We start from the raw sequence: 22,622 nt of genomic DNA, 5'->3' as shown, positions 1-22,622 counted from the left end.
TCACATACTTTTAGAAAAGCCACTGTGTAAGGATAAGTATAGTCTTTAAATGTAAACTAGCCAAAAGTAGAAAGGAACATAAACACAAAAAATAAGATTAGAGACCAATTTACAAAAGTAACTAATAATACAGTTCCTATTCATAGTCCGGCAGAGTTTGGGGCAAAGACCTTGAATGTACAAAGCTGACCTTCCTAATATTCAGTCAGGTCTCAGGGTAGGGATGTATCTCCTTAGCCTTGGTGTTGCCAAGTGGGGACTGTGAACTGCCACAGCTCCCAGGCCAGTTGCCTTCTGTGGGTAACTTTCAGCTTTTCCTAATGATACAACAATTATTTCCATATGTGCTGTGAAATGAGAAAAGTCTGGGAAGCAGTGGTTTAAGTTAGATTTGCCCGGATCGTTATTCAAAAGCTAAATAAAAGTATGAGAGATACTATATGTTATAGATTTAATATTTTAATATTTTTTCCAGTGCAGGGAAATAATAAACACGTAGAATGCCCTGAACCCAGGGCATTCTCCATGCTTACCACGTGCTCTACCATTGAGCCTCACTCTCCCAAATATTTTTCTATATGCCCCTCCCCTGCCCCATTAGAAATCTTGATTATTCCAACACCATTAAATGAAGTAAACTCCATATATAAATATTAGTTTAGTGGCACAGATTTTCTGTACCAATGCTAAATGCATTCAAGATAAGTCTGAGAGAAATTCCACTTGTTAAAGTCAAAAGTACTGAAGTGTCACTGGAAAATCTTCACAGCAGAGAAGCTTACAGTTGTAAAGCTCTTAAACTTTTTAAGTGACAAAACTGAAACCCATATTATTTCTTCAAGTTCATAAAAGCTGAACTGGGACTAGTCTCCAGATCTTCTGGCTCCCAAGAACTGTATTTTCCAGAACACCTTCAGAGAGTTCCTGCTAATTGCTTCTTTTAATCTCTTTAAAACATTGTCCAAGTACTTCCTGCTCTTAGGGGAAATGTGATCTCTGGTTAATCTACAACTAGCAAATCACTACTTAAGGGGTTGCCATTTAACTTGATGCCATTAATCAACCTTATGTATACGGTATTTAACTTCCAAGTTCCTTTACTGGTAGTCCTTGTTCCTGCACAGAGTGAAAAATAGTCTTAAAAAAATCAAGTTTTTTTAAAAATATTTATTTTATTTATTTATATGTGGTGCTGAGAATCGAACCCAGTGCCTCACACGGCTAGGCAAGCTCTCTGCCACTGAGCCACAACCCCAGCCCAAATTCTTCTTTATTTAATTATTTTGAGGGCATATATGGTGATATGTCAAAATCTACGTAATTAAGTTATGTTTGAACAGAATTAGACTTCATAAGAATGAAGACCCATTAATAGAATTTTATACTGAGAAAACAGTTCAGACAAGGGAGTCCCCAACCAAAAAGACAATATGCAACTGTGAAGAAGTAGAAAAATGAATGCCTAAAATATCATCAATTGAATGAGGAAGAGGAAGGAGGCAACAGAGATTTTAAAAAAGAATGCTGGGCACAGTGCACATTTGTATTTCCAGCTATTTAGGGGGCTGAGGCAGAAAAACTACAAGTTTGAGGCCAGCCTCAGCAACTCTGCAAGACCCTGTCTTAAAAAAGAATAGGCTGAAGATATGGCTTCATAGTAGAGTGCTCCTGGGCTCGATCCCCAGCACCACAGACTTTCAAAAAAAGGAAAGAGACACATGATATTTGCATACATTCTTTATACTGAGACAGCAGCCTAGCCTCATAAGAGAAACAAGGAAGTTGTAACTTCTGGACCCAACTAGGCTAAAGCTAGTAAAGTGATAACAAAAACTTTGAATTCTTTAAATTCTTCTTACAAAGTTTCAACAAGAAAAACACAAACGAAGAAGAAAGAAAACGAAGGTTCCTTCTCCAGAAAAAAAGTGACTAATGTTTTTATTCTCCAAGGCACTATGGTGTGTGCTTTGGGTTAACCTGAAACTGAAGAACTGAAGAAGTTCTAAGTCAAGAAGCAATGACATCTGAGTTGTTCTTTCTTTTGTTTTCTGACACAGAATGCCTTTTTTTTTGGTACTGGGGATTGAACTCAGGGACACTCGACCACTGAGCCACAATCCCAGCTCTATTTTGCGTTAAAGACAGGGTCTCATTGAGTTGATTAGCACCTCGCTGTGCTGAGGCTGACTCTGAACCTGAGGATCCTCCTATCTCAGCCTACCTAGCCGCTGGGATTACTGGCCAGAATGCCAATTCTTTAGAAGTATTTCTTGAATGCCAAAAGGCAGAAAGATTCTCCCAGTACTTTCACTCACACCACAAAAATCCTGTATAGAAAACAGGTTTGTAATTAATGTAATGATATGCATTTAAACTCGGAAGTCCAAATTTCAGGGTCCTTGGAAAAGGGACTTCATGTAACTAAGTAACAAGGCATGTGCAACAGTTTAATAAAATTAGAACCTGGGTCTGGTGCATATAGATAAAGGGTAGTAATTTTTTAGGATGGAATTTCTCAAGATTTATAAATTTATGTTCTGTGAATTTACTGGGGAAAACAAAAACAAACAAAATAATAGAAGGGGAAACACTGGTTGTTTCTCAATCTCCCTTGGAGTTCTTTGTATTTATTCCAGATCATTTATCTTATCTCAGAAACACACAAGATTTTTTCCATTTCCCTTACAAATATATTTACCCCTATTTTTACTCTTCAGGTCCAAACTGACAGAAATAAGACAATTCAAAAAGTTTAGAAACACCTAATATGTCCATGATGTAATTCAACCTCCTAACAAATATTTGTAAACTTACTAAATGCTAGGTATGGGGGACAGTCCTCAAAGGACTCACAAATCAACAGTAGTTGCCAATGATATATCTTTTTTTTTAAGAATTTAAATCTTTTTTTCCATATCTTTATTTTTACTTATTTTTATGTGATGCTGAGGATCGAACCCAGTGCTTCACATGTGCGAGGCAAGTGCTCTGCCACTGAGCCACAGCCCGCCAATGATGTATCTTGACTTGCATATAACTAAATGGATTCAAACAAAAAACAGTACCTTGTAGGGCAAAGGGTCCACTAGAATAGGGCACAGCCTCATTACTGATCACATAGATTGCAGCATCCCAGATAGCTTCCCTGCTACAATCGGTCCTGCATTTAAGTGTCACATTCATTTCCAGAATTCCACTTCCAAGGAGTCTCTCAGGAAGCTTCAAAGACTCAGCTACCCATCATTTATAGTTTAAACTCTTCATCTTAAGGTCTTCATTAGGCTAGTTCCATCTGTTCAACTTTGTTTTATGCTCCATTACTCCCTTCTGTCAATCTCTTTTGAAGAGGAAGGACCTAAACCTAATTCACTTCCTATTCTCTTAACTCCCCAAGCAGACCTCCTGCTATCCTTCTACCGTCATTTCAGTTTCATTGGTTTTTCTCAAGACATTCTTTCAGAACTCAGCACAGCATTACCTTTATTCTTAACGAAAGGCACGTACATCCCAAGGTATTTTTAAGACTACCATCCCAAACAGATGTTCATCTTCCCAGCCGTCCCTTAAGTGAAATCAGAGGAAGTCGCTTGCAGTTCAGGCATGGGAGTCCCAACACTGCATCATGTAAGAAGAAGAAAGCGTTTTGGGCAGCAAACTACGGAGGGGAAAAATAAAGCAAAAGGGAGAAGGGAAGGTCGGTGCCCTGTACTTCGTCTTTTCTCTGTGAAGAGTGGAGAAGGTAAGCAGGAGGAGACCGCAAGAAATGAATTCCTGAGGAAGGACAGAAGAAACCCGTGTGCTTCCTTCGCAGGAAATACGGGCTAGGGGCTTTGGATGAAAGAAGGGACCATCATCCTTGGGAGAGTAAGAGAGGGTAGGTTACAACATGAACAAAGACATAGAGAGTCGGAAGGCGAGAGGTGGAGAGGCTAGAGATCCGGGCATCTCCGGAGGTCGAGCGGTAAGGAAACAGGAGGGGACACGCCGCGTCCCCGCCAAGGATGTGGTTGCCAAGAGGGACGAAGTAGGTGCCTGAGAAGACAGTGGGGCAAGCGTCTGTGGGGTTTCTTTTCTAAGAAGGTGCGGGGGCGGGGAAGTGTTTTTGATTGGAGTTGTGTCCCAAAGGGACAACCGCTTTCGTGGGCTGTGTTTTCCAAGAACCGAGATCCTGGGGACGCGGAAAACGTTGAGGCACGGACATTGCCCAGTCCCAGCCCGGCTTCCCCTTACACTCACCGCGTCTCCTCCAAACGCCACGGCTCCAGCTGCAGCTACCGGCCGGCGCAGCCGCACTGAGCGCGCACCGCCCACGTGACCCGCAGGTCCCGCCCTCTACACGTGACCCGAGGAGCCCACCCACTCCCTCCACCCAGTTGTCATTCTTCTCCACGTGGTCGTAGCTTGCCCCTCCCTTGGTAAGATGGCGGCGCCCAGCTGTACTGCGTCTGGCGCCTGGGTCCGGGGTTCCGGCCCGCGTTTGGGGAGTCTTTTCACTCTCGTCTCAAAGCCATTTTGTTCCACCGCTGCTGCTACTAGGCCTCTGAATGCCCAGAGACTAGCGGAGAGGCTCCGAGCCCAGAAACGGGAACAAGAGAAGAAAAAGCCGGTAAGCCCGGAAGGACCACGACTCCCAACAGGCAGTGCGCACAGTTTCCCAGGCAGGGTGTGAGGTAGGAGGGTCCTTGGGCGGCTAGTAAGTAAAGGTAGGAGAATGGGCAGACCGCGGAGAGGGTAGGTCTGTAGGGTTATGTGGTCTTCATTTGGGCTGGGTCTTTGCTGTTGCCAGGCTCAGTTCCGACCACCGCGTAGGTACGAAGGTGAGAAAGACCTGAGTCTAACGCAGAGATACAGGCATTCCCTACCCAAATACTCACGCTTATTGAGGGCTTTCCCTTCTGTTTCGCTTACTACTAGTCACCAGGCATTCCCACCTCTTCTCTCCGTAGGAACCAACAAACCGTATTCAACGGAGAGTGCAAGAACTCGTGCGATTCACACGGCAGCTGCAGCGAGTTCACCCTAACGTCCTTGCAAAGGCACTGAGCCGAGGGATTCTCCACCAGGACGAGGACCTTGTGGTCATCAATAAGCCCTACGGTCTTCCTGTCCATGGTAAGGACCATGTGGGCAAGGGAGCGGGACCTGTTACTGCTTTCTGCCACAACTAGGGGCATTTATGAAGTATTACAGGTGAGGCACTCTTGCATTCAAATTAATTAAACCTTTGTAGAGTATTACATAAATAAGGTAAACCCATTTCCAAACATTTGACAGCAGTCATTCCTGGAATGTTGTGTGCAGACTACCACAGGGACTATTGTAGAAAACTATAAAGACTGTGTGTTCTTAGTCCTCAGGTTATTTTTCATCAAAACTGGGAGAGAGAAAGGTGCAGTGGCAAGTGCCTATAATTCCAGATACTTGAGAAGCTGAGGCAGCAGGATTGGGAGTTCTAGGCAAACCTGGGCAGCTTAGACCCTGTTTCACAAATAAACACACAAAACTGGGAAAGAGAAAATAACACAAAATACATAATAATATTTTTAAAAGGTGTGTTTGTGGTGGAGTATGCCAAATAAAACTTCTGGAACTTAACAGGACACTCAGATCTGTCTTTAAATAACTAAACGTTGAATGTAGTGATAAGGAACAGCTGAAGTGAGTCAGAAAAGTTTGATAGGGTAAAATGTATTGGTGAAAAAGGTGGAGAGAGAGAAGGAATATTTTTTCTAGAAGAAGGTAATCTTTTGGGGGAAGTTAAGAGAAAGTTGTCCATAAAGACAAAGAATTAAAACGGTACTTTACATGAGTTTTTTCCTCTTCCAAAAACAATTTCTTGCCTTATCATTCCCCAGTGAGATTATTTTCCAGTTATTTACCTCCCTCTTTTTTTTTCTTTTACATGAGAAAATTGGAAATACAAGTAATCTGTCTGAGGTCAAGTGGCTAGTTAGGTGAGTACAAAAAGGAGAAACCAGGAATGTCTAATCCCAAACCCCATCCCCGTAACCACTCTTCTGCAATGCCTAAGAGGGCCTTATGGTCCTGCAAAGTATATCCAGGAGAAAGCCACATAATCTAGGACAGTGTTTCTCAAATTTTAATTGCCTGTAAGTCACTTGGGCAGCTTGTTAAAAGGCAGATTCTGACTTAGTAGCCTGTATTGGGGACTTTAGATTCATTTATAGCTAGAGAGGTCTTTAGATATACTGATGTTACTAGCCCTTCCTACACTTCAGTAGTATTTCTCTAGAACACATTGACAGTTTATGCATGAGGACTTTTCTCCAAGTTAGTTCTTTGGTAAAAGCTCTCAAACTTCTGTCTTTTTCCTTAGGTGGCCCTGGGGTCCAGCTCTGCATCAGTGATGTGCTGCCTATCCTGGCAAAGATGCTTCATGGCCACAAGGCAGAGCCCTTACATCTGTGCCACCGGCTAGACAAGGAAACCACAGGCGTAATGGTGTTGGCTTGGGAGAAAGATGTGGCACATCAAGTCCAAGAGTTGTTTAGAACCCGTCAGGTGACAAAGAAGTACTGGTATGAGGATCATTGATGGAAGTAGAGGTGGTATAAATGGAGGAATCTCTTCTGTTCCTCATCATATATCAGCAACTATTAGTAGAAGGCCCTGCACTATCACCTATTAGGATATAAAAAATACTTAAAACAGATTTGGTGTTTAGAACGTTAAATGAAATAGTGGTTTTTAATTATGATTGTACATCAAAACTATCAAAATTAATTGTACATGAAATATATGATTTCATTTTTGGTTGAAATAGTGAAACAAAGACAAAAGCCTCTGGAGAATCAACCCACTCTGCCATTCTAGTCTCTTCCCTTGAAGTAGCAACCACTGTGATCTATTTAATTTTTGTTTCTCTGGTCCTTACTCAATTCATTTACACATGTCTTGTATATGTGGTATTTGTGTGTGTACCTACATACACTTATGAATACACATATATTTCACATATTTAGATATACTTATTTGTATATTTTTCACATTGTACAATTTGCATACTTGTCCCCCCCACACACACATACACACGTACATATATATATACTTAATTTGTGTCTTAGGGATCTTTTCATATAAGTCTACCTCATTTTTTTTTTTTTTTTTATAAAAAGGATACATGAGTCAATAGAGAAACCCACTGTTCTGCATTTCAGCAATTTCCTTCCCCAAAGGCAATACTTCTACCGGTATCTTTTGTAAACTTTTAAGTGTTATACTGGGCATACATAAACATTATTATATGGCAACACATTTATGCACTGCTTTGTACCCTGTTGATTTCATTTGGATCAAATATCTTGGAGAGCATTTTGTGTTGTACATTTAAAGCTGTTCCCTTTGTAGTGACTCTGTTATTCTACTGTATAAATAGATGTTTAGATAACTTCCCATTTTTCAGAGTCTGTTGTAAAGAATATGTGAATATATATTAACTCATTTTTTGTTGCTGTAACAATACTTGAGCTTAGGTAATTTATAAAGTAAAGAGGTTTATTTTGGCTTATAGTACTGGGGGCTAGGAAGTCCAAGAGCATGAGCTGGTGTGCTGCTTCAACTCATGGCAGAAAGTGGTAGGGTAAATGGGCATGTGTGGAAAAGAGGAAACAGGAGGGCAGCCTTGCTTTGTAGTGGTCCACACATGTGGTAATGATCCAGCATACATCCTTCTCAATGTCCTGATCACCTCTTAAATTGCCTACCTTCCAATATCACTACAGCAGCAATTAAATTTCAACATGAATTTTGGCAGGAACAAACCACATCTAAGCCATGGCAATATTTTTTTTTTATTGTTGGTAGTTCAAAACATTACACAGTTCTTAATATATCATATTTCACAGTTTGATTCAAGTGGGTTATGAACTCCCATTTTTACCCCGTATACAGATTGCTGTATCACATCAGTTACACTTCCATTGATTTACATATTGCCATTCTAGTGTCTGATGTATTCTGCTGGATATCCTATTCTCTACTATCCCCCCTCCCCTCCCCTCCCCTCCCCTCCCCTCCCCTCTTCTCTCTCTACCCTCTCTACTGTAAATCATTTCTTCCACTTGTATTATTCTTCTCTTACCCCTCCTTTCCTCTTATATGTAATTTTGTATAACCCTGAGGATCAACTTCCATTTTCATGCAATTTCCCTTCTCTCTCCCTTTCCCTCCCACCTCTCATCCCTGTTTAATGTTAATCTTCTTCTCTAGCTCTTCGTCCCTACCCTGTCCTTAGTTACTCCCCTTATATCAATGAAGTCATTTGGCATTTGTTTTTTTAAGGATTGGCTAGCTTCACTTAGCATAATCTGCTCTAATGCCATCCATTTCCCTCCAAATTCTATGATTTTGTCGTTTCTTAATGCAGAGTAATACTCCATTGTGTATAAATGCCACATTTTTTTTTATCCATTCATCTATTGAAGGGCATCTAGGTTGGTTCCACAATCTTGCTATCGTGAATTGTGCTGCTATGAACATCGATGTAGCAGTGTCCCTGTAACATGCTCTTATTAGATCTTTAGGGAATAGACCGAGAAGGGGAATAACTGGGTCAAATGGTGGTTCCATTCCCAACTTTCCAAGAAATCTCCATACTGCTTTCCAAATTGGCTGCACCAATTTGCAGTCCCACCAACAATGAACAAGTGTACCTTTTTCCCCACATCCTCTCTAGCACTTATTGTTGTTGGACTTCCTAATGGCTGCCAATCTTACTGGAGTGAGATGGTATCTTAGGGTGGTTTTGATTTGCATTTCTCTGACTGCTAGCGATGGTGAGCATTTTTTCATGTACTTATTGATTGATTGTATGTCCTCCTCTGAGAAGTGTCTGTTCAGGTCCTTGGCCCATTTGTTGATTTGTTATCTTATTGTCTAATTTTTTGAGTTCTTTGTATACTCTGGATATTAGGGCTCTATCTGAAGTGTGAGGAGTAAAGATTTGTTCCCAGGATGTAGGCTCCCTGTTTACCTCTCTTATTGTTTCTTTTGCTGAGAAAAAACTTTTTAGTTTGAGTAAGGCCCATTTGTTGATTGTAGTTGTTAACTCTTGCGCTATGGGTGTCCTATTGAGGAATTTGGAGCCCGACCCCACAGTATGTAGATCATAGCCAACTTTTTCTTCTATCAGATGCCGTGTCTCTGATTTAATATCAAGCTCCTTGATGCATTTTGAGTTAACTTTTGTGCATGGTGAGAGAAAGGGATTCAATTTCATTTTGTTGCATATGGATTTCCAGTTTTTCCAGCACCATTTGTTGGAGATGCTATCCTTCCTCCAATGCATGCTTTTAGCCCCTTTATCAAATATAAGATAGTTGTAATTTTGTGGATTGGTTTCTGTGTCCTCTATTCTGTACCATTGGTCCACCCGCCTGTTTTGGTACCAGTACCATGCTGTTTTTGTTACTATTGCTCTGTAGTATAGTTTGAAGTCTGGTATCGCTATACCGCCTGATTCACACTTCCTGCTTAGCATTGTTTTTGCTATTCTGGGTCTTTTATTTTTCCATATGAATTTCATGATTGTTTTGTCTATTTCTACAAGAAATGCTGTTGGGATTTTGATTGGCATTGCATTAAACCTATAGAGAACTTTTGGTAATATTGCCATTTTGATGATGTTAGTTCTGCCTATCCATGAACAGGGTATATTTTTCCATCTTCTAAGGTCTTCTTCTATATCTCTCTTTAGGGTTCTGTAGTTTTCATTGTATAAGTCTTTCACCTCTTTTGTTAGGTTGATTCCCAAGTATTTTATTATTTTTGAGGATATTGTGAATGGGGTGGTTGTCCTTGTTTCCATTTCAGAGGATTTGTCGCTGATATACAGGAATGCCTTTGATTTATGCGTGTTGATTTTATATCCTGCCACTTTGCTGAATTCATTTATTAGCTCCAATAGTTTCTTTGTAGACCCTTTTGGGTCTGCTAGGTATAGAATCATGTCATCTGCCAATAGTGATAATTTAAGTTCTTCTTTTCCTATTTTTATGCCTTTAATTTCTTTCTCTGTCTACTTGCTCTGGCCAGTGTTTCAAGAACTATGTTGAACAGAAGTGGTGAGAGAGGGCATCCCTGTCTTGTTCCAGATTTTAGAGGGAATGCCTTCAATTTTTCTCCATTCAGAATGATGCTAGCCTGAGGCTTAGCATAGATAGCTTTTACAATGTTGAGGTAAGTTCCTGTTATTCCTAGTTTTACTAGTGTTTTGAACATAAAGGGATGCTGTACTTTGTCAAATGCTTTTTCCGCATCTATCGAGATGATCATATGGTTTTTATTTTTAAGTCTATTGATGTGGTGAATAACATTTATTGATTTCCGTATATTGAACCAGCCTTGCATACCAAGGATGAATCCTACTTGATCATGGTGCACAATTTTTTTGATATGTTTTTGTATCCGATTCGCCAGGATTTTATTGAGGATTTTTGCATCTAGGTTCATTAGAGATATTGGTCTGTAGTTTTCTTTCTTTGAAGTGTCTTTGTCTGGTTAGGAATCAGGGTGATGTTGGCCTCGTAGAATGAATTTGGAAGTTCTCCCTCTTTTTCTATTTCTTGAAATAGCTTGAAAAGTATTGGTATTAGTTCCTCTTTAAAGGTTTTGTAGAACTCTGCTGTATACCCATCCGGTCCTGGGCTTTCCTTAGATGGTAATCTTTTGATGGTTTCTTCTATTTCCTCAATTGATATTGGTCTGTTTAGGTTGTCTATATCCTCCTGACTCAATCTGGGCAGATTATATGACTTAAGAAATTTATCGATGCCTTCACTATCTTCTATTTTATTGGAGTATAAGGCTTCAAAATAATTTCTGATTATCTTCTGTATTTCTGAAGTGTCTGTTGTGATATTGCCTTTTTTACCCCGTATGCTAGTAATTTGAGTTCTCTCTCTTCTTCTCTTTGTTAGCATGGCTAAGGGTCTGTCGATTTTATTTATTTTTTCAAAGAACCAACTTTTAGTTTTGTCAATTTTTTCAATTGTTTCTTTTGTTTCGATTTCATTAATTTCAGCTCTGATTTTAATTATTTCTTGCCTCCTACTTCTTTTGCTGTTGTTTTGCTCTTCTTTTTCTAGGATCTTGAGATGAAGTATGAGATCATTTATTTGTTGGTTTTTTCTTTTTTTAAGTAATGAACTCCAAGCAGTGGATTTTCCTCTTAGAACTGCTTTCAATGTGTCCCATAGATTCCAATATGTTGTGTCTGTGTTTTCATTTATCTCTAAGAATTTTTTAATTTCCTCCTTGATGTCTTCTAAAACCCATTGATCATTCAGTAACCTATTGTTCATTCTCCAAGTGATCCATGATTTTTCCTTCCTTCTTTTATCGTTGATTTTCAGTTTCATTCCATTATGATCAGATAAGATGCATGGTATTATCTCTACTCCTTTATATTGTCTAAGAGTTGCCCTGTGACATAATATATGATCTATTTTTGAGAAGGATCCATGTGCTGCTGAGAAAAAAGTGTAACTGCTTGATGTTGGGTGGTATATTCTATATATGTCAATTAAGTCTAGGTTGTTAATTGTGTTATTGAGTTCTATAGTTTCCTTATTCAACTTTTGTTTGGAAGATCTGTCCAGTGGTGAGAGAGATGTGTTGAAGTCTGCCATGATTATTGTATGGTGGTCTATTAGACTCTTGAACTTGAGAAGAGTTTACTTGATGAACATAGCAGCACCGTTGTTTGGGGCATATATATTTATGATTGTTATGTCTTGTTGGTGTATGATTCCCTTGAGCAGTATGTAGCGTCCCTCTTTATCCCTTTTGATTAACTTTGGCTTGAAATCTATTTTATTTGATATGAGTATGGACACTCCTGCTTGTTTCTGCTGTCCATATGAGTGATATGATTTTTCCCAACCTTTCACCTTCAGTCTATGTATATCTTTTCCTATCAAATGCGTCTCCTGTAGGCAGCATATTGTTGGGTCTTGTTTTGTGATCCATTCAACTAGCCTGTGTCTCTTAATTGGTGAGTTTAAGCCATTAACATTTAGGGTTATTATTGAGATATGGTTTGTTCTTCCAGCCATATTTGTTTATTAATGCTACTAAACCTGATTTGTTTTCCTCTTTGATTATTTCCCCCCTTTACTGTCCTACCTCCCACTGTTGGTTTTCATTGTTGTTTTCCATTTCCTCTTCCTGTAGTGTTTTGCCAAGGATTTTTTTTAAGAGATGCTTTTCTAGCTGCAAATTCTTTTAACTTTTGTTTATCATGTAAGGTTTTAATTTCATCTTCCATCCTGAAGCTTAATTTCGCCGGATACACGATTCTTAGTTGGAACCCATTTTCTTTTAGTGTTTGAAATATGTTATTCCAGGATCTTCTAGCTTACAGAGTCTGTGTTGAGAGATCAGCTGTTATCCTGATTGGTTTACCCCTAAATGTAATCTGCTTCCTTTCTCTTGTAGCTTTTAAAATTCTCTCCTTATTCTGTATGTTGGGCATCTTCATTATAATGTGTCTAGGTGTGGATCTCTTATGATTTTGCACATTCGGCGTCCTGTAGGCTTATAGGATTTGGGATTCTGTCTCATTCTTCAAGTCTGGGAAGTTTTCTCGTATTATTTCACTGAATAGATTGTTTATTCCTTTGGTTTGGAGCTCTGTGCCTTTCTGTGTCCCAATGACTCTTAAGTTTGGTCTTTTAATATTATCCCATAATTCTTGGATGTTCTGCTCATGGTTTCATAGCAGACTTGCTGAGCTGTCTATGTTCTTTTCAAGGTGAAATACTTTGTCTTCATTGTCTGATGTTCTATCTTCTAAGTGATCTACTCTGCTGGTAATATTCTCAATTGAGTTTTTAAGTTGGTTTATTGCTTCCTGCATTTCTAGGATTTCTATTTGTTTGTTTTTTATTACCTCTATCTCCCTGTGAAATTGATCTTTTACTTCCTGGATTTGTTTGTGTAGTTCCTTGTCAATGTGATCTTTCATTGTCTGATTTTGCTGTCTCATGTCTTCCTTGAGACTCCAGATCATCTGAAGCATGTATATCCTGAACTCTTTATCTGACATTCCATCTGTTGCAGCTATTACCTCTTCTAAAGTTGAGTTGACCTGCATTGCTTGTGGTCCTTTCTTTCCTTGTCTTTTCATACTGCTGGCGTTTCTTTCTGCTTGGTGAAACTGTTGTGTTTTTGAAATTTTCCCTCTATTTATTTATATTGCTCTTGTATAGTTGAAAAATCTCCCTTGCAGGGCAGGTAGTGGCTGTGATCCTCCTCCAATTGGGGTGATCTGTCTACCACGCTGGCAGGCCGCTGGGTCTGCTCTGCTGGTCGGTCGAAGGTCCGCCTACCCAGCAGGCACGTGGAGCACCTCTGTCACTCCGCAGGTTGCTGGGCCTAACCTTCCGGTGGGTCGCAGGTCCGCCTACCTTGCAGGCACGGGGGAGGGGGCGGGCCTGCCCCTCAGCAGGCCCCTGGGCCTGATGTGCCGGTGGTCAGAGTTCCGCCTAACTTGCAGGCATGGAGGGAGGGGCCATGGCAATATTTTTAGAATAAATTCCTGGAAACAGTTGCTAGGTTGAAGGGTGTGCATATTTGATATTTTAATAGTCCCCAAAGTGCTCTCCAAAAGTCACTTTATACTCCCATGAGTGGTGGTCTTACCTACTTCCTCTTATACTAACCAAAACGTTTTTAAAAAGCTTGCCACTCTGTTGGGTTAAAAAAAAGATCTTTTTTATTTCCCTATGTACTAGTGATATTTGCTGTCTTTTTGTATTTATTGGTTGGTTGAGTTTCCCTTTCTTTCTTGGAATAATAGACTGTTTACTTCTCCTTTGCCTATTTTCATATTGGGTTATTATTATCTGTTTGCTTTACAAATGTTTATATTGTGCATGTTAGTCCATTTTTTTTTTTTTTTTTTTTTTTTTTTTACAGATTTTGCAGATAGTTTATGATCTGGGGAGCCCTTTAAAAATCTGCGTGCTTAAGACCCACCCACAGAGGTTCTGATTCATAAATCTGGTGGCTATGGAGATTGGTGTCTTTATTTTTTTTAAAAAAAGCTCACAAACAGGAGGTGGGGATGTAGCACAGTGGTAGAACCCTTGCCTAGCATATGTGAGACCCTGGCTTTTATCTCTAGTATTGCAAGAAAAAAAAAGTTCTAAAAAGCTCTATAAATGTCTAGAATATACAATCAAATTTAAGAACCATTATAATAAGAGATCATTCTTGGAGAGTCCCACATGATTTTCTTTGGTATAATGCTTAATCTGAAAACTGGATACTACTTATATTTTTAAGTCTTTTACTATTAATGTCATGAATACTAATTATAGAATGTTGGGGAAGGGTAAAAAATTATATTAATTACGTGGTCTTTTATTCCAGCATTTAAGAGTGGATATTTGGTTAAAAGAAAATTGGGGTGCTGGGGTTATGGCTCAGTAGTAGAACACTTGTGTAGTATGTGTGAGGTACCGGGTTCAATTCTCAGCACCACATAATAATAAACACAATAAAGGTATTGTTTCCATATACAAATAAAAAATTTAAAAAAAAGAAAATTGGGAGAATAGGGTTCTGGTATGTCCTTTTTTTGTTTTTTTCTTTTGGGTACTAGGGATTGAACTTGGGGGCACTCAATCACTGAGCCACATTCTCAGCCCTATTTTGTATTTTATTTAGAGACAGGGTCTCACTTGAGTTGCTTAGCACCTTGCTGTTGCTGAGGTTGCCATTGAACCTGTGACCTTACTTTCTCAGTCTCCCAAGCCACTGTGATTATAGGCATGCACCACCACACCTGGCCCTGTTTTTCTTTAAGTAATAAAAGATAGTGGGTTCTGATCGTAGACTAAATGAATAAATGCATCTAATGACAAACTCAGAGGACCACTCCTACTGTATTTGTCACATAGGTAAATCAGAATTTTACTGTGCCCCCAGAAAGTCACAGGAACTTCAGCCACAACAGTCACCCGTTCTGAATCTCTTTTATTGGTGGTCTCCCTCTCGTCTCAACACAGACAGGCATAAAAGTTCATAAGAAGTACCCATGTTAGTGCAGAAGGTCTGGAGTGAAATCCTCTATTCAGGCAAATCCAAGAGCTCTTCTCTGCCTTATGTGACTAAAGCAACCATCTGTGTGTCTTCCTTAGGGCCATCACTGTGCATGTCCCCGTGCCCTCGGCAGGAGTCGTGGATATTCCCATCATTGAGAAGGAGGTGCAAGGCCAGCAGCAACACCACAAGGTGGGTGAGCTGCCTTTCTGAGGTACGGGTTTCTGTTCTTCCTTGGAAATCATATCTTGATTACTTTATCTTTAGATGACGCTGTCCCCAAGCTACCGCATGAACGGTGGTAAGATGGTCAAAGTACGGACCAACCGGAATGCCCACATTGCCATGACTCAGTACCAGGTGCTCAGCAGCACTCTGTCCTCTGCCCTCGTGGAGCTCCAGCCTGTAACTGGTGAGGGTGCCCCCATTCTGATGCAAGATGGCTACTGTACTTTGTCCAGGGCCTTGTGCTTGACTCTGCCCTTATTATGAGACACTGATACTGTGGGTAGGATAATGGGTAGCTTATTTATATGACCATGGGCTTTTGGTGCTGCTCTGAGACAAGTGTCCCCAGAGGGATCATTGTGGGTAGCAGAAGGCTACATTTTGGATACCTTTATTTGAAAATACAGTTGGGTATGGTCATGCAGGCCTTCAATCCTATGTATTCAGGAGGCTGAGAAACAGGAGTAATACAAGTTTGAGGCCAGCCTTGGCAATTTAGTGAGACTCTGACCCAAAATAAAAAGGAGTGAGGATGTAGCTTAGTGATAAAGTACCATTGGATTCAATGCTCAGTACAAAAAAAGGGAGTTAAAGAAAATTCTGATATATACTACAACCTGGGTAAATCATGAAGACATTATACTAAGTAAAATAAGCTAGATACAAAAGCACAAATGCTGTATGATTCCATTTATATGACGTACCAAGAGTAGTAAGATTCACAGAAACTACTAAAGTAGAGTGATGGTTGCCAAAAGCTTGGGGTCGGGGTTGAGAGAAAGAAGGAAGTGATGGGGAATCATTGTGTAATGGGTTCAGAATTTCAGTTTGGAAAGATGAAAATCTTTGAGAAATGGATGCTGGTGAAATGCTTTGAGAAATGGATGCTGATGCTGTAAAACAATGTGAATATACCTAATATTATAAATTACATACTTAAAAGTGGTTAAAATGGGAAATTTTGCATATATTTTACTGCAGTTTTAAAATGTGCAGAAGAATACTATTTATTATTATGTAGTAACATTATTAAAAAGTCAGGGTAATGGTGGATGCCACCTTCATGGGGTGATTATCTAAAGTGATTATAATGTTCATTTCTTAAGCTGGTTGATGCTGCATAGCTTATAGCTTGTTACAGTATTCCTCATAACTTATTGTAGTTAGGTCTTTGCCAGTTTACTGTGCTTTGATTTAATATGATTTGAAACAGATTCCAGCACTGACATTGTTTCTGTAGTTTCTCATAAGTCCTTCTCTTTCTCAAGGAGTGAAACATCAACTTCGAGTTCACCTGTCTTTTGGATTGGATTGCCCAGTCCTTGGTGATCACAAGTACTCAGACTGGAATAGATTGGCCCCTCAGGTAACATAGGGAGTACTAAACAAATAAGGGAGAGCACTTGAGTTTTCTTTTTGTTAAAATCCTGAAGTGGGGCTGGGGATGTGGCTCAAGTGGTAGCTTGCTCACCTGGCATGCGTGTGGGCCGGGTTCAATCCTCAGCACCACATACAAACAAAGATGTGTCCGCCGAAAACTAAAAAATAAATATTAAAATAAAAAAAATTCTCTCTCTCTCTCAAAAAAAAAAATATCCTGAAGTAAGTCATGGCAAGTATTGTTTCCAAGCTTGGCACTATATTGATTATCTAACCCTACAGAATTTAGAAACAGATCTCATTCTCATGGAGCTTCAGAATCTATGAGCAAAACCTTACTCCTTTATTTGATCAGCATCAGATTTTGTTGTGATGTTGTGGGCAAGAGGAAGAAATCTTCCTGAAACTAAAAGCTACCTTTCATGCTAAAGAAATATGGAGTAACTTTTTTCATTGTTTATGTTGTAGTTTATTCTCTTGCAGGGCCAGAGTATGAGCCCACAAAATTTCTTTGGTCTGTTTTTTTCTTACCTGTTTCTGAGCCCTTCCTAGACATGCCACTAAAGCAGACTATCCATTACTGGGATTTCCAGGGGGTTAGTTAGTTTTAGGTGGGAGTCCTCTGACTCTGCATGCTGGTCAAGGGTGGACAAGGGTAGTCTTGCTCACAAGGATCTGTCTTGTCTTTGTGTAGAAGCTTCCTGTTGGCATTCTGAAGAAGTTGGGGCTGGAACAGTCAAAGGCCCGCCACATCCCCCTTCATCTGCATGCCCGGCAGTTGATGCTACCTGCCCTGGGGTCCAGGAAGGAGGAACTCCATTTGGTCTGTAGGCTTCCTCACTTCTTTGCACGTTCTCTGCGTCGTCTGGGTTTAGAGATTCCAAATCAAGATTAAATTGGGGACAATGAAGCCAGGCATCTGAGAGTACAGTGAAGACTCTTTGGCCCCTGACTCTGCTTTGTTTCGTGGACTGTTGTAACTTCTCACTTGGAACAGACTCCAGAAGAGCCTGGTGGCATAAATTGAAGAAACTCAGCTGTGTCAGGGCTTTTAATGGAGAATAAAATCTATTCACTGAGAGTTTGAGCATTCTATGAAAAAGCCTGCTGGAAATCTCCCCACCACAGGGTCTCCTTGCCAAGATGCAAGAGAGCCCAGGACCAGGGCAATTGGTACAGTAATGGAAAAAAGGAGAACTAAAGGACAAAATCTGTGGTCAGGAATTATTTTTATCCAACATCTTGAGCTATCAGGGAGATTCTTGTCATTGTAAAGAACATAATAGTTAAACAGATTTACGGAATCCAGAATTCTTTCTGGCTATCAATGGAGTCCTCACTGTACTAGTGCTTATGGAATCTAGGAAGGGAGTGTTCAGGGTCTGGATGGGGTAGGGCTTTTGATAAGAAAGCAGGTGTAAATGGCAGGCAGCTAACAAATGAGTGAAGCTGCCAGGATGTAAGGCAGTGGTGGGGACAAACCTAGGAGTTTCGTTTTTTGATACTATGGATTGAAACCAGCGGCGTTTAAGCACTAAGCCACACCCCCAGCCCTTTTCGTATTTTAGAGACAGGGTCTCGCTAAATTGCTGAGGCTGGCTTTGAACTCATGATCCTCTTGCTTCAACCTCTTGAGCTGCTGGGATTATAGGTGTGGACCCCTGTGCCAGGCTTCACACACTGTTTTAATAGTTGTTAGCTCCAAGTGGTTGTTACCCTGTGGAGGCATATTTTTAAAAAATTTTTTTCAGAGAATAAGGCAATCTAGAAGCTATGTGAACTCCTAGCCAATTGCCAGCTAAATCAAAATTTTAAAAAGACACTTAGCCAAGCATATTTGCAGAATGAATTTGGTCTACAGGTTGCTAGTTTGCAATCTGAGTTTAATGAATAGTAAGTGTAAAAGTTGGGGGAGAGAAGCCATCTTGAAAGTTTTAGTTCAGTAGCTGGCATTTCAGCTGCCATATGTCCTTTCTAGGCTAGAAAGGGGATGGCTTTGGTTAATTCAAAAGAGTGTGGTTAGAAGGGAGCTGCCATTTAAAAAAATTCTTTGTTTTGAAAACAAGCCTCCTGTTCTTAGTTCTCAGGAAGGAGATGGCCATGCCCAACACCAGTAGTGTACAAGTTTCCTTGGCCTCCCTGCTCAGTTGATCCCTCTGGCTCTCTTTTTTCTTCTTATACCCAGTTGTCTAATACGCAGATACGTTGCACACTACTTTGGGCTGAGCTGAAGAAAGTTGGAGTGACAGCACATTGGAGAGAAAAGCCCCAGAATAGCTTTTGTATGCTCCCTCTGTATATAAGGTACTCCTTCTATTCATGGTTTCTTGCTCCACGGTTTCAGTCACCTGTGGTCAACCACAGTCTGAAAATATTAGATGGAAAAGATCAGAAATAATTCTGAAGTTTTAAATTTCACACCATTTTGAGTAGCATGATGAAATCTTGCACTGTCCCTCTATCCCATTTGGGATGTGAATCATCCCATTGTCTAGTGTTTCCATGCTATACATGTTACCCATTATTTAGTCACTTTATAGCTCTTAGTTATCAGATCACCTTTCTCAGTATTAGTATTGGTGTTCAAGTAGCATTTTTACCAGTCTCTTAGTGTACCTAAGTTAAATTTGATCCCAGGTTTCCGTGTAGGGAAAATATAGAGAGAGTGGTAATATCCATGGTTTCAGGTGTCCACTGGGGGTCTTGGAATGTATCCCCCTTGAATCGGGAATTTCTGTATTGTTAATACAGCTTTCTAAATGTCCTTCCCCATTTCTACACTACTATTACTATGCATATTGAATTTAAGAGCACAGATGAGGTTGACTTTCTATAAGGCCTAAATATTTTGTCTGTTTGGTAAACTGATTCTCAAGAGGGATTCTCCAAAAGGACAAGAATGTGACACTTAAGAACTATTAATAATTTACTTTGGCATAGTGAGATGATCAGAAATGCCTACAAGAATGGAGAACTATATTAGCAGATGATGAGAATAAAAATTGGAAAATATAGAAAAGATGCTAATCAGGACACACTTGGAAAGTGATATAGGATTTCTATCATTCTTCCAGTTGTGTTTCCTTTCAGTAGGGATGTATGGTCTATAATTTGGCAAACTGAATATTTACTAGCTTGAAAGTAAATGGGAGCATTCACATATCTCCAGAGGTCTTTTCATTAAATGTAATCACCTGTGATTGACAAGTGTGGAGCAGGGATGTTGCTCCCTAGTCTAGCACAAGCCACAGAGGTGGACAGAACCAGCTGTCAGTGTCCTTAATCTTACTCAGTGTCACCATGAATGCTACAGTGCCATTCTTTGTGATATTTTTAGCTTTTCATTGCTGTTTCATGTTGGTTTCTGGGCAGGGAGCTACCAAGAGAGAGACAGTTGGTATTTTGAGAGTTCCTAAGCTGCCCTGGTATATGGGTCTCTGCATTGGAAAATAGAGAAGCGTCTTTATCCCTACACTGAGGGCTGTCTCCCACCCTACCTGTTGAGTCATGGATTAGAATAACCTAGTAGGGGATTTGCAACTTTGGGAGTAAGGGTGGGAGAACAGACCATATGATTTCAGTTTAAAATAAACATACTTTGGTATGCTGTTTGGTTAACCAGAGGAAGCATGATTTTTTTAAGGTTTATATTTGAAATAACTTATTTATAAATATGAATTGTCCTTTTAAAATTAATAGAACACTTAGGCTAGGTTTGTGGCTCAGAGGTAGAGCACTCTCCTGTGCATGCGTGAGATATTGGGTTCGATCCTCACACCACCTAAAAGTAAAGATATTGTGTAAAATTAATAGAACACTTAAGCATACCAGAAGAAGCATCAGATATTAGCTAATGTAGTCTGCTTGTAATTAGTTGCCATTGAAGCATTCACCACTGTCCAGTGTCCCCAAAGAAGGGGACCTATGTTAAGAAGTGTGGCAGATATGTCTGAGGTCAGATCTAGACTCAGATCTGCCAGGGGTGATCTGATATGGGGATGCTGCTCTTGATGTACAGGGAGGGTAAGGTGTAGGGTCTGCTTATCAAGCCAGGTTCATCTGGCAACAGAGATGGGACCCACCCTTTTGGGATTGGAACCTGCTGGGTTAAGGTGAAATGACCCAGTGGTGCCCAACACTGCTATGTCAATATTTCAAAATAAGTGAAGTTCATTTTTAGTCATGTTCCAAGCTCCTTGGCTGTGTAACTCCAGCTTCCCAGGCAACACTACCCTATGAAACCACCCTTCTTAAGTTATTTGCAGTGATCAAAAAGAGCCACTGTACCAAGCAAGACCCACTATGTAGATAGTTCAGCCAAGTAAGGATCAGAGCACGATACTTAGGCATTCAAAGCAAGTGCTCAATGAAGGGAAAGCAAGGAATGAGAGACTGGTAAGCGAGAAACGAAAGAAGGAGGTCAGACAGAGATACACATGTGAGTGTATTTGTCAGAGAGAGGCAAAATAGGCTTGGGTTCTGGGACTTTTATCAGGGAGGCTCAGGAACCAGAGCTGGGCGGGTCCTAATGTGTTAAGGGTTGGGTTGTCTGAGGGAGTGGTGAGCCTTTCTCAGAAAGGCCTTTGGGCGGGAAAGCGAAATTTTTTCCTTAACATGGCGGCTGTCACTTAAGGTGGCCATCCAAATCCCAAGCAAGGACCTTATACTCAAGCTGCTTGGAGATATGCTCTGTGAAGGATCAAATGGCAAATATTTCAGACTTGGCAGGTCACACAGTTCCTGTCAAAACTACTCAACTCTGCCATGTAGCAAAAAACCAGCCAGAGATAATATGTAAATGAGTGAGCAAGGCTATGTTCTAATAAAATTTTATTAATGGACTCAAATATGAAGTTCATATAATTTTCATGTGTCACTAAGTGTATTAGCTCAGGCAGCCATAGCAAAATACCACAGATGGATGGCTTAAACAGCAGACATTTTCTCACATTTCTGGAGGCTGGAAGTACAATGTCAGGGCTGGGCAGGTCTGGTTTCTCTTGAGGCCTCTTGGCTTACAGATGACTGTCAACTTGCTGTGTGTTCACACAGGTTTTTTTCTGTACATGTGCATCCCTGATGTCTCTTCCTTATATGAACATCAGCCAGATTGGGTCAAGTCCCATCTTTATGGCCTCATTTGACTATCTCCTTAAAAGTCCTATTTCTAAATATAGTTGTGGGATTAGTGCTTTTAAAAATTTTGGGCAGGAGTGCACAATAATATAACACCATCTGTTATTATTTTGATTTTTCCAAACTATTTAAAAATAGAAGATCTTCACTCTGTATAACTGAGGGAAAGTCTAAATAAACCCTTCAGCATCACTTGGGTTTTAGGTGACTTTAAAAGTCATTCATTCTGGAGGTCGTGCTGCTGAGCAATATGCCATTAGTCTCCCCCTAGCTTTGCCTTCTTTGGCTGTAGCCTGTCATCTTCTCATTTTGCTGGCATTCTGAATAAATATTTTTCCTTGGTCCCACAACTTGTCCTCAATTCATTGGGCCCCTTTTAAAGTAACAAGTAAACAGACTTGGGTTTAATAACAATAGGACAAAGAGAAACATGAGCTGCATTCAGCTAACAGACTGTGGTTTGGCTATTGTTCCTGTCTCCAATAAACCATGCTTCTTAACAAAGGGATAATAATATGACACTTAAGAAATAGTGATAACTGACTTTGATTAGGGAGACAGATGAAGAGGGCCCCTGATCTAGTGGTGTATAGAGAAATCTTAGGTACCTAGGGAACTACCGCCAGGCCCATGTAGTATCCAGCATACTATGGGTTGAACACAGGGCAGAACAGGGCCACTGTATTGCCTGGGGAAGAGGTGGACTACCTGAGCTGTGGGTTTTGTTGGGCACCTATCTGGAGGCCTTTAAAGAGACTGGACAGCAGAGTTAGTGGAATCGAAGTGAGTGAGGAGCCCAAGGTGGGAGAGAT

At 40.3% G+C, this 22,622-nt stretch overlaps 2 protein-coding genes across 5 annotated transcripts in view; one reads left to right on the top strand and one right to left on the bottom strand.

The window, feature by feature from the left end:
• Fam118b (family with sequence similarity 118 member B) overlaps nucleotides 1-4,351 on the bottom strand; it is a 57,618-nt gene extending 53,267 nt beyond the window's left edge. For 2 of the 4 annotated variants that reach the window (XM_005330758.5, XM_021730140.3), the window contains exon 1: nucleotides 4,237-4,350. The gene's annotated coding sequence lies outside the window, so the exon portion shown is untranslated. Of the gene's footprint in view, nucleotides 1-4,236 lie in introns of all 4 variants that reach the window. The other 2 variants (XM_040285522.2, XM_005330757.4) reach the window with 2 other exon arrangements.
• A 41-nt stretch (nucleotides 4,352-4,392) lies between these two features.
• Rpusd4 (RNA pseudouridine synthase D4) lies at nucleotides 4,393-17,755 on the top strand. Its single transcript, XM_005330762.4, has 7 exons — nucleotides 4,393-4,606; nucleotides 4,947-5,112; nucleotides 6,338-6,539; nucleotides 15,165-15,258; nucleotides 15,334-15,478; nucleotides 16,563-16,660; nucleotides 17,369-17,755. Exons 1-7 carry the CDS (start codon nucleotides 4,421-4,423, stop codon nucleotides 17,567-17,569), a joined length of 1,092 nt encoding a protein of 363 aa, XP_005330819.3. The 5' UTR covers nucleotides 4,393-4,420; the 3' UTR covers nucleotides 17,570-17,755.
• The last annotated feature ends 4,867 nt before the right edge of the window (nucleotides 17,756-22,622 follow it).

The sequence above is a fragment of the Ictidomys tridecemlineatus genome, chromosome 4, assembly GCF_052094955.1.
Source record: "Ictidomys tridecemlineatus isolate mIctTri1 chromosome 4, mIctTri1.hap1, whole genome shotgun sequence".
Lineage (NCBI taxonomy): Eukaryota > Metazoa > Chordata > Mammalia > Rodentia > Sciuridae > Ictidomys > Ictidomys tridecemlineatus.
This window is presented reverse-complemented; position numbering and strand designations above follow the sequence as displayed.